The 12126-nt window shown below is 36.3% G+C and overlaps 1 protein-coding gene across 1 annotated transcript in view; it reads right to left on the bottom strand.

Annotated features, from left to right (window-relative positions):
* The window catches only part of LOC149837363 (serine carboxypeptidase 24-like), a 37739-nt gene that overhangs the window by 3617 nt on the left and 21996 nt on the right, over positions 1-12126 (bottom strand). The window contains exon 5 of the mRNA XM_090005995.1: positions 8088-8173. Coding sequence (XP_089862121.1) covers positions 8088-8173 — 86 coding nt within the window. The remainder of the gene's footprint in view (positions 1-8087; positions 8174-12126) is intronic.

Genomic DNA, 12126 nt, shown 5'->3' with positions numbered 1-12126 from the left:
ACACAGTTTACAATCCCATCTGAACCTAACAAACTAGTATCAGAGCCAGGTTTAGTGGTAACAGTCCTAGACGAATGCACAACCATGTCAGCAAAGTTTAAGATCGAAATGTGAGTTTTGGTCTATGGCATGTGAAGATGCGTGCACTCTTGACGCAAAAGGGATTGTAGAAAGCATTATTGGGAAAAGACAAGATGCCGACCTCTATGTTTGCAGAAGACAAGGAGGAGATGGATGAGAAAGCTTTGGCTGCAATTCAGTTGTGTCTATCCAATGAAGTTCTCAGGGAGGTCATTCATGAGAAGACGACTGCAGGCTTATGGCTCAAGTTGGAGTCATTAAAAGTTGGAGTCATTAATGTACATCAAGTTGCATTTGAAGCAATGGTTGTTCATGCTCCGTATGACTGAAGGTACATCAGTTAAGATTCATCTTAATGAATTTAATTACATTATTATGAATTTAGAAAATATTGATGTGAAGATAGATGATGCGGATCAAGCACTTTTATTGTTATGTTCTTTGCCTGCGTCTTTCAAGCATTTTAGAAAGACCTTGATTTATGGGAGATATTCTATCTCCATGGAGGATGTTAAGGCATCCTTGTTCTCAAAAGAGTTAATGGACAGGGAATTGACAGGCAATGCTAGTGAAGGTCAGGAAGAGGGACTAGTTGCTAGAGGAAGGCCAAAGGAACGAAATTCAGGAGAAAAGAAGAGTGATTCCAAATCTAAATCCAAGAATAGAAGAAAGATTTACAATTACTGTCATAAGAAAGGGCACATTAAGGACGAGTGTTTTAAGTTGAAAAACAAGCAGCAGAAAAATGAAAGCAAAGAGAAAATTGAAAAACCCGTTGAAGCCGGTGTTGTTGAAAGTGATTCAGATGACTTTATTCTCTTATCTTTTAGTGCTAGTAAATCCAAGGGTGAATGGATGTTAGACTCAGGTTGTTCTTATCACATGTGTCCTCACAAGTACTGGTTTTCCACTTATGAATCAATTGATGATTGGAGTTGTTTTGATGGGAAACAATGCCCCATGCAAAACTGTTGGCATTGTAATAGTCTGAATTAAGATGCATGATGGGATAGTGAGAACCTTATCAGATGTCAGGCATGTTCCAGACTTGAAGAAAAATCTCATATCTTTGAGCACTCTTGATTCCAATGGGTGCAAGTACACAGCTGAAAGTGGAGTTATGAAAATTTTCAGGAAAAGAGATCTGGAAATTTATATGTTCAGGAGGGTAGTACAGTTACGATGCCACAAGATTGTGGTATATGAGGTTGTGGCACATGAGTGAGAAGGGCATGGCACTTCTGAGTAAAAGAGGTCTATTTGGTGGTCAGAGTACAAGAAAAATGGATTTCTGTGAGCATTGTGTTCTTGGAAAGCAAAAAAAGAGTTAGTTTCAGCACAACAGTTCACAGAACCAAGGGTACATTGGACTATATTCATTCAGACATTTGGGGTCCTTCTCGTGTTCCATCTAAAGGTGGTGCTCGGTATATGCTTACCTTCATTGATGATTTCTCCAGGAAAGTTTGGGTGTTTATGCTAAAGCTCGAGAATAAAGTGTTCAAGCACTTCAAGCATTAGAAGATGTTAATTGAAAAACAAACTGGGAAGAAGATTAAGAGGCTCATGACAGATAATGGTTTAGAATTTTGCTCATCAGAATTTGAAGAGTTTTGCAAAAATGAAGGTATTGTCAGACATCATACAATCAAAAAAACACCTCGGTAGAATGGAGTGGCAGAACGTATAAACAAAACCCTCATAGAGAGAGCCCGATGTATGTTGATAAATGCCAGTTTGTCAAAGGAGTTCTAGGCAGAAGCAGTCTCTACAGCTTGCTATTTGGTGAATAGTTCTCCATCCACAACTATAGAGTGCAAGACTCCAGAGAAGGTATGGTCAGGTAAGCCTGCTGATTATTTTGATTTGAAAATTTTTGCTTGTCTTGCCTTATGCATATATTGATGATGGTATATTAGATCCTAGAGCTAAAAAGTGCATTTTTCTTGGTTATGGATATGGGGTGAAAGGATATAGGTTGTGGTGCACTGATCCAAAATCACCTAAGTTTATGTTAGAGAAAGATGTTATTTTTGATGAATCTGGTATGCTACATCCTAGGAAGGAGTTTGTTGTTCCTATTGATGCAGGTTCTAGTAGTGGCACCATCGAGAAGGTGGAGCTTGAGAGTGGTGGCTCAGCTCCTATTCAACACTGTATGTTGTCTTCTCAGTCCAGTCTTGTGCAGACATCAAGGACTACACAGGTTGAAGAAACTTCACAACATGAGCAATACACTCTTGCTAGAGACAGACATAGGAGAAATATTAGACTGCCACAAATATATGGTTTTGAAGATATGGTTGTTTATGATTTGTCACTGGAAGAAGGGACTGTGAAAACAGATAATCTTACCAAACATTCAGAAGCAGTCTCTTGTAATGATTCTGTGAAGTGGCTATTGGCTATTGGCTATTGGCTATGCATGAAGAGATTGAGTCTCTTCACAAAAATCACACATGGGAATTGGTGAAGCCTCCTAAAGGTAAAAAGATAGTTGGATGTAAATGGATCTTCAAGAAGAAGGAAGGTACTCTGGGTGTAGAAGATGCAAGATATAAAGCACGGTTGGCAACAAAGGGCAATAGTCAGGTTGAGGGTGTTGACTATAATGAAGTGTTCTCACCTGTTGTAAAACATAGCTCTATTCATGTTTTGTTAACTTTGGTTGCAACCTACGACTTGGAATTGGAATAAATGGATGTCAAGACTACTTTCCTGCATGGTGAACTTGAAAAATAAATTTACATGTAGCAACCTAAAGGTTTTGTGATTGAAGGCAAGGAGGATCATGTGTGTTTGTTGAAAAAGTCACTATATGGTTTAAAACAGTCTCTTAGACAATGGTACAATACTTTTATGAATGAGCATGGTTATTGGAGAAGCAAGTGTGATAGCTGTGTTTATTTCAGAAAACTATCTAATGATTCTTGCATTTATTTGTTACTTTATGTTGATGACATGCTCATAGCAGCGAAGGATGTGTTTGAGATCAATAAGTTAAAAAACTAGTTGAGTGAAGAGTTTGAAATAAAAGATTTAGGAGCAGCTAAGAAGATTCTCGAGATGGAGATCTTAAGAAATAGGAAGACATGGAAACTACTCTTAACACAAGAAAAGTACATTAAGAAGGTACTTCAACGATTTAGTATGTTTGATCCTAAGCCTGTATCTACAACTCTTACAGCTCATTTCAGGCTTTCAACATAGTTGTCTCCACAATCTAAGGAAGAAGAACAATACATGTCACATATCCCTTACTCCAGTGTAGTTGGTAGCATAATTTATGCAATGGTTTGCACACTACCAAATATTGCCCATGCTGTTAGTGTTGTGAGCAGATACATGTCAAATCTAGGAAAAAGACACTGGCAAGCAGTGAAATGGATTTTTAGATATCTACATGGTACTTCTAATTACTGTTTGGAGTTTGAGAGGAGGAGTGATAGTTCGACTGGTTTTGTTGATTTAGATTTTACAAGAGATCTTGATAAAAGATCACTCATAGGTTATGTGTTCACAATTGGTGATTGTGTTATTAGTTGGAAAGCTTCGTTGTAATCTACAATTGCCTTATCTACCACAGAAGCAGAATATGTGGCAGTTCCTGAGGCAGTGAAAGAAGCTATTTGGTTGATAAGGTTGTGAGCTTAGTCTAAAACTTGAAGTGATTGTTGTTAATTGTGATAGCTAGAGTGCAATTCATTTGACTAAAGATCAAATGTTTTATGAGAGAACTAAGCACATTGATGTGAAATATCATTTCATCAGAGATGTGATTGCACAATGTGAAATTTCAGTCAAGAAGATTGGCACAGTTGATAATCTTGCAAATATATTGACTAAGTCTCTTCCAGTGGCCAAGTTCAAGTATTGTTTTGACTTGGTTGGAATTCGCTGCATTTGATAAAGGCCCCAAACGGGGCGTGGAGATGGCAATGTTCGTGATGAAACTAGTTTCGTGAAGACTCGCCAAGAGGAGGATTTGTTGGATGACTCGTCCTCTTCTCATTAGGCTGACAATTGCTAATTTAGTTTTTTGGGTGACAAATATTTTTTTTTTAAACTCCTCTTCATTTTTTCTGGATGGCTCTCAGTAGAGAATTAGACAGAGAGAAAGAACAATAATTTAGTATCTCCCTCTTTTCTAGTGAACATTTAACATCGCTGCTGCCCATGGATATAGGAGGTTCCCTCCGAACCACGTAAATCTCTGTGTGCTCTCTTACCTCTTTCTCTTTTTCTTCTCGTTCTTAATTTGTAGTTGTTCGATTGTCGGGTGTGAGTTTGTTTGTGTTCATAGAAGCATTTTGCAATCCCATCTAAACCTAACATCCCTCCATTCTTGGGGCGAGCTTGGTTTGTCACTTGGCATGGGACATCTGCAGTTTGGAACCATGGGCGACATCTTTTACTTCTAGGTCGGAATTGAGTGTACACTACCCAATGGACAGGGGCACATCAAGGGTTTTTACAAACCGGAGGCCTGCCAATGTGAAGTCAGTGATGGGGGCTTTTTCCGTGGCTGAGTATAAAAAGGTGCTTTAAATCATAAAAAACAATGCAAAGTCAAGCATGTCCATTAACACACACATGCACGAGAAAACAAAGGGAACATGTACGTATGGACAGGACAGGCACACAAACAGACATGCTTCTTAAAATGATGATATAGATTATTTTGAAAAGACTTCATTTTTGGGGCACAAAAATTGGTTTGCAGTTTCTTCTTTCTTGAGCAAAAGCATTTTATAACTCTCACTCTTACAGGCCAGTGCATTAGTTACACACATTGCTTACTACAAAGTACAAAGTAGGTTGTGGTGGCGAGGCCAAGAGATCGACTGGTGCAGGCGTTCCGTGAACAGTACGAGCCAGTGCACGAGTGCTTGGCATGCGTTGTGTGTGGTGCACCTTGAGTCATGCAAAGGGGGTTGGTGCAGGGGTCCAGAGGTAGGAGTTAGGTAGGGGGAATGGAGAGATAGAGTGCGGGAATTACCCCTGTAATGGACACATGCTGTTCAAGATTGGCTCGAGCTCAAGCTGAGCTTGAACATCTAGTTTTTTAGTTTTTTTACATTCCTTTTTACCTGGTTTTTCAAAAAATCAGTTTTGGAGGGAAAACTCTCTTATGAAAATTGTTTAGTCCATATTGATCATGGAGGAAAACCTATATAGGTTCATATTGAATAGAATCACTTTAGAGTGCAATAAACTCACGGGACTTGTCAGTTGAACTTTTCACTTTAAACTTTGGACTTGACTTAGGTTTCAGTTTTGGTCTCAGTTAACTCAACCAAGCTCAGTTTGGTTTGGACTGCTGAATTTCATTTATTTTTTATCATTTTCTTAATTTTGGTCTTTATAGCAAAACATTTTGGGAGGTCGACCAGCCCAGTCAAAGCTCTTTTGACTAATTTGGTTGTGCCAATTAGTTAAATGGCTAGCACTGATGTTCTTATGTACAATGAGGTCATAGTGGGCGTACTAAGCATTTGGATCTTTATGAATGCATTCTAGTTGTTCTAGTTCATGGACCGTTGTGGTTCTATTGAGTGGCTGCTTGACAAGGATTCATATAGGTGGTAGTTGCATACAACTTTTCTAGCATAGTGCCAGCTTACCATGCTTTTGAAGGGCTTTTCTATGTTTTCATTAAATCTAACCATATAAATGTGTTCTACATTCTTGTTTTTATAGGAATTGACTCTTGGATCATCTGTAGGTAGGTTTTATAAGGTTAAAAATTGCCGGTTTAAAATTTTTAAAAATATTCAAGGCTTGAAAAATCATGTTTTTTTATCAATTGAACTTTTGTGATGGTATGTATATTCCTTATATACATAGTATATATTTTTTAATTTTAATATTTATTTATTCAACTATAAGTAATATAGATATATTGTTATTGCAATAAAAGTTTAACATTCCTAAGATGATGAAAGCATGGGTGTTAAGGGAATACACAAAAGATTGAAGAAACTTCAGGTGCAAGCATGGGAACTTCAAGCCTTATAGTACTCTCAATGAGAACTTGGCAACACATCCACCTTACATCCCTTATCATCAGTTGAAAAGTTTGATGCATTATTTTGAACTATAAAACTTCAAGTTATGAGATGTCATCTTTTTCTTATTTCATGAGCTATAAAACTATTTGTATATATTTAAAACAAATCTTTTTTTCTTTTTTTGTCAAGTAACATTGTCTCACATATTAATTCATGATTTTTTAAATATTTTACATTTTTAAGTTTAAATGTAAATATTGAATTTATAGAGGGTTGAAAGAAGAAATATACATAATTGTGTATATGTATGCTCTAAATATTGTATTTCTTGCAGAGCTTCAAATGTAAATATTACAATTATTGAGGTTGGAGTTATGGAGGTTCATTATTAAATGAATGAAATGAATGAGAAGTATGATTTAAAATGAATGAATGTATAATCTACTTCAAGTTCAATGAATGAATAAATATATGTATGAGCATATTTATTTTTTAATGAATAAAAGAATGTATGTATGAACATGTTCATTATTAATTAAATGTATGTATTAATAAGCAAATTCATTTGGTGATAAATGAATGGATGAATGATTGTATGTGTTGGTTCATATTAAATACAAAAAATGAATATATGTATGAGCATGTTCATTTTAGAATGAATGAAATAAATGAGCAAGTTCATTTCGAATTAATGAAATGAATGAATGTATGAACTGATTTATTTTTAAATGAATGAATGAATGTATGAGCATATTTATTTTTTAATGAATTATTTTTAAATGAATGAATGAATGTACGTATGAGCATATGTATTTTTGAATGAATGATTGAATGTATATATGAGCATATTCATTTTTTGAATAAATGAATGAATATATGTATAAATATGTTTGTTATTTAATGTATGTATGTATGTATAAGCATATTCATTTGATGATGAATGAACAAATGATTATAAGAGTTGGTTAATATTGAATGCAAAAACTGAATGTATGTTTGAACATATTTACTTTAGAATGAATGAAATCAATGAGCAGGTTCATTTCGAATGAATGAAATGAATGAATGAATGAATCTATAAGCAAGTTCATTTTAGAATGAATAAATTGATGTATAAGCAAGTTCATTATTGAATGAATGTATGAGCAAATTATACATGAGAAAAAAACTAAATTAAAAAAAAAAACTATCACCGGCACTAAAAAAGATCTTTTTTCTAGCACTAAAAAGTATCAAAATTTTTATTATTTTTAGCACTAATTTAGTGCCAAAATAGACATTTTTTTATGCTACATTAGTGCAAGAAAAAAAGTTAACTAATGCATGCATTGTGCCAATGAAACATTTTCATTGACAGTAATTTAGTATCAGTAAAAGTTATTTACTGGATCTACGCATTAGCACTAGTAAGTGTATTACTGGCAAGACTTTTATTGGTGAAACTACTGGTGCTAAGTGTATGAATGAATGAATGAATGTATAATTAGGTTCATTTTAGAATGAATAAATGAATATATAAGCAAGTTCATTATTGAATGAATGTATGAACAAATTATACATGAGAAAAAAACTAAATTAACAAAAAAAAAACCATGACGGACACTAAAAAAGACATTTTTTCTAGCGCTAAAAAGTATCAAAATTTTTATTATTTTTAAGCACTAATTTAGTGCCAAAAAAGACATTTTTTTATGCTACATTAGTTTAAGAAAAAAAGTTACCTGACACATGCATAGTGCCAATGAAACATTACATTTTCATTGGCGGTAATTTAGTGTCAATAAAAGTCATTTATTGGATCTACGCTGTAGCACTAGTAAATGTATTACTGGCAAGACTTTTATGGAAGAAACTACTGGTGCTTAGTGTATGTTGCCACACACGGTACTCTATTGAGTTATTCACTAAAATTTTATTTCACTAGCATACTCCTGGATTTGGCGTTTAAAATGTATAGATAGCATGTACTATTTATGTAGAAAAGGAAAGACTTACAAGAAAGCCCTTAAGGTTGATGAGAATGCTTTTGGTGATCTTGTTGTAGTCATGAATCTTCTTTGCTAATTGCGGTGCGTAATGCCCTACAAAACAATTTTAGTAAAATGAATATAAAGTTTTCAACATATCTCAAGAGTAATATTAAGAAGCCACTTTATTTATTTATGTATTGATTTTGCTCTTGCAGCGGGCAACTTGAGGCTTTCTTCCTACTATATGGAGACTAATTATGGGCAATGAAGATTAGAATGAGATCGGATTCCCATTATCATTTTTCCTTTTTGAAGAGCCGAGTATCTTGACATAATGGTGATATGTTTTTGGAGCCCAAACTGGAGAGTAGGCTACCAGGTTATGTACAAAGATTTTTTTTATAGTAATTAAAACATGTTTCTTTTGTGAATATATTCACCCATGTCTAAATAGATGGCTACCAATTTTTTTCCCTGAAGGACGAGAAAACCACCCCTCGGATCAGAGACCTAGTCGTGTTGGTTCAGTCTGCTGTGCTTACGGTCGATTTCCTGAACCTGTGGTGCACCCTTGTCCCAATGGAGTCGCTCGGCTTTGGCAGAATTAATGCATGGGTTTGACACTTATAGGAATGGAACTCTGACCACCCGTCTAGTGGCCAAGGCCTCTTCTACTACACCAAACCCATATGGACCAGATGGTTAACAATTTAATGTAGTCTCTGCCTCTGGTTTTTGAGTTATACAAGCCTGATTTGAGCGCTTAGAACATGAGCTGAGCTGCTTATAATGTGTTTACCTATACTATAAAAGAATTAAACTCATCTTTCTCAGATGAAGTCAGAAACCCAGTTTTGGCAAACTTATTTCTTTGAAAACCCGGTTTGTGAAATACAACCTAAAACTGGGTTTATCTGGGGGGAGGGTTGTGCATTGCTCTCTCCCCACCCTCTCTTCAACCCCCTCTTATGAGCCTCATACGGGGTTCCAACAAGCCAGCTGTCTCCGGTCGATCACCAGTTACAAATGGCAGAAACTTTTTTTCTTTTTTTTTTTTCATTTTGTCCATGCCTCCCCATTTTTCTGGTCATTTACGAACTGCAAATTTACTTGGTTGGCACCACCCAGTAGTGACCATATGAACCGGTGTTAACCTACCCAGTTTATAGCCAATAGATTGCCGAAAAATGGCCAGGTATTTTTTATTTTATTGTGATGCTAGCCATTTTCCAGCCATCTATCGGCCGGAAAATGGCTAGACTGGCACCAACTGGCATGGCCAATGCTGGCTGATGCCATCCCAGCCATTTTCCTACCATCAGACGGCCAAAAAATTGCCAGACTTTTTTTTTTTTTTTAGTCATCTGGCTGTTTTTCGGCAACCTACCAACTAGAAAATGGCCGACTGACACCGCTGACATACCCAATGCTAGCCGGCATCAGTTCAACCATTTTTTCGGTCAAATTATTTTTTGATTTTTTGCAAACAAAGTTTTTAGCCAAACAAATACTTGAAAACCAAAATTTTTGGTAAACATGGCTTGCCAAAATATTGATTTACAAGCAAAACAATTTCTTTAAAAACTTGGTTTTGCCCGCTACGCCAGTGCTACCACGTCTTCTATCCCAAATGCAGTTTCTGTTGCAGAGAACGGTTCCACTAATCCTCAAAGGTTTGGGTGACACCCAAAAGTTCGCTAAAAATCAGTTTTGGGTGTTAACCCGATTTAAATTGTAAAAAGCCCCATTAGGGGTGGACAATGGGCTGGGTGGCCCGATTGGCCAAGCCGACCCGACCTGCCATGGGCAGAGTTTCGGTCAATGTTTTAGGCCCCGGACCAATTATTGGGCCGAAACCCGGACTGCTATATACATGGGCCGGGTTTGGTTCGGCCCACTGGCTTCCAAATAGGCTCGACTGGTCAAAACCATTTATTAATTTTAAATGACATAAATTTAAAAAATTAATTAATTTCCTGGTAAAAGTTGGTAACTACTATTATTTTACCTAATTAGTTGCATTAATTTTATGAAACTACAAAGATAATTAGTTGGGTATATAAAAACTTGTTAATTATTTATTATTTACCTAATTAGTTGCACTAGTTGATTGGTTTTGGGTCGGGCCCCAACCCGATTCACATTAGCCCATTGAGCCAATAGACCGGGTCATGAGCTGCTCTTCAAAAAACAAGCCCGTTAAGAACCGGACCATCTTCAGGCCGGCTCCCACCTCTACTTCTTTGGGTGCCAATAAATTCAGGTGCGGACCAAACCTGTTTTTTATAAAACCGGGTTTGGAACCCAATTTGCAAAAATGACTTCCCTATTTTTTAGAGGCTAACTTGGTTTATCAGGGGAGGAATACCTGTCTCCCCTTACCGATAATGACAAAAGTCTACAATGCCAATTTGTCAATTAGATTTTTATCGTGAAAATTTGATTTTTTTTTTGTTTATCTCACATTTTTGAGAAAATATTGGCTAAGAATAAAATAAGTTAAATTTAAAGAGTATAACTGTTTAGTTATACACTGCCAGTCCCAAGCTCGGATAAAGGAGGAGGGTTGCGGTAAGCCAGTGACAGCCAACATAAAAACTTAGTCACACCTTATGAATATGAACTAATATGAGAATTTCGTTGGAGCATTCCCTACTGAGCGACGTGCAGTACTTTATAGGCCCGGAGGTAGTGATAAATGGGCAAGGGTTGCTAGGTCGTCGCCCAGAAGTGACGCATCACACCGACGCCCGGGTGTGGTGTCAAATAGGCAAGGGTTCCCTCACTTTGTTGGACGGGTGGGGGTAAAGAAGATAGTTCAAGACCATAAAATTAGGTTAGCCACTTGGAACATAGGGTCTTTAACTGGTAAGTTGGTAGAGTTAGTGGATGTTATGTGTAGGAGAAAGATGGATATTTTATGTCTACAAGAGACCAAATGGGTAGGTGAGAAAGCAAAAGTGATAGAACCTTGGGGATATAAGATTTGGTATACAAGAATAAATAGGAATACAAATGGAGTAGGGATTGTTATTAGTCATGAGTTTATAGATAATGTAGTTGAGGTTCGTAGGAAGGGTGATCGGATTTTGCTTATTAAATTAGTATTAGGTACGGATATTATTAATATTATTAGTGTTTATGCACCTCAAGTAGGTTTAAATAATTCCATTAAACGTCAATTTTGGGAAGATTTAGATGGAGTAGTACAAGGGATATCTTATGGAGAAAAGCTTTTCATCGGCGGTGACCTTAATGAATATGTAGGCATTAGTAGGGATGAATTTGAGAGTATCCATAGAGGCTATGGTATAGGAGAAAGAAACGAAAGTGGAGAAATGATTTTAGATTTTGGTTTGTCCTATGATATGATCTTAGCAAACACTTAGTTTAGGAAGAGGGGGTCTCACCTAATAACATTTAAAAGTAGGGTTAATACGAGTCAAATAGATTTTTTCTTACTTAGAAAGAAAGATAGGGGTTGTTGCATCGATTGTAAGGTTATACCGGGAGAAAGTGTAGCTACACAACATAGAATCTTAATTTTAGATCTTAGAATTAGAAAATGTTGCAAAAGGGATAGACATAGGATAGATCCTAAAATTAAGTGGTGGGCACTGAAAGGAGCTAAACAAGGAATGTTTGTAGAGCATGCAGTTAAGGAAGTTGATTGGTGTCTCGAAGAGGATTCAGAATCAATGTGGAATAAGATAATGGGTGGCATGAGAAATGTGACTAAGGAGGTATTGGGTGAGTCTAAAGGCGGTGCACCGCTAGGTAAGAATACATCATGGTGGAATGAAGATGTCAAATTAGCTATTAAGGTTAAAAAATAGTGTTATAGAAATCTAAGTAAGAGTCGTGATAATAAGAATTTGGAGAAGTATATGATAGCAAAGAAGGAAGCTAAAAAACTAGTTCAAAACACGAGGGATAAGGTATATAAAGAGGTTTATGACAAGTTGGATACCAAAGAGGGCGAGAAGGATATTTATAGGCTTGCAAAGATGAGAGATAGGAAATCGAGAGATCTGGGTATAGTTAGATGTATCAAAGATAAAACA

The sequence above is a fragment of the Nuphar pumila genome, chromosome 5 (genome assembly GCF_984573655.1).
Source record: "Nuphar pumila chromosome 5, dmNupPumi1.hap1.1, whole genome shotgun sequence".
Lineage (NCBI taxonomy): Eukaryota > Viridiplantae > Streptophyta > Magnoliopsida > Nymphaeales > Nymphaeaceae > Nuphar > Nuphar pumila.
Note: the sequence above shows the minus strand (reverse complement) of the source record. Positions and strands in the feature narration are given on the sequence as shown.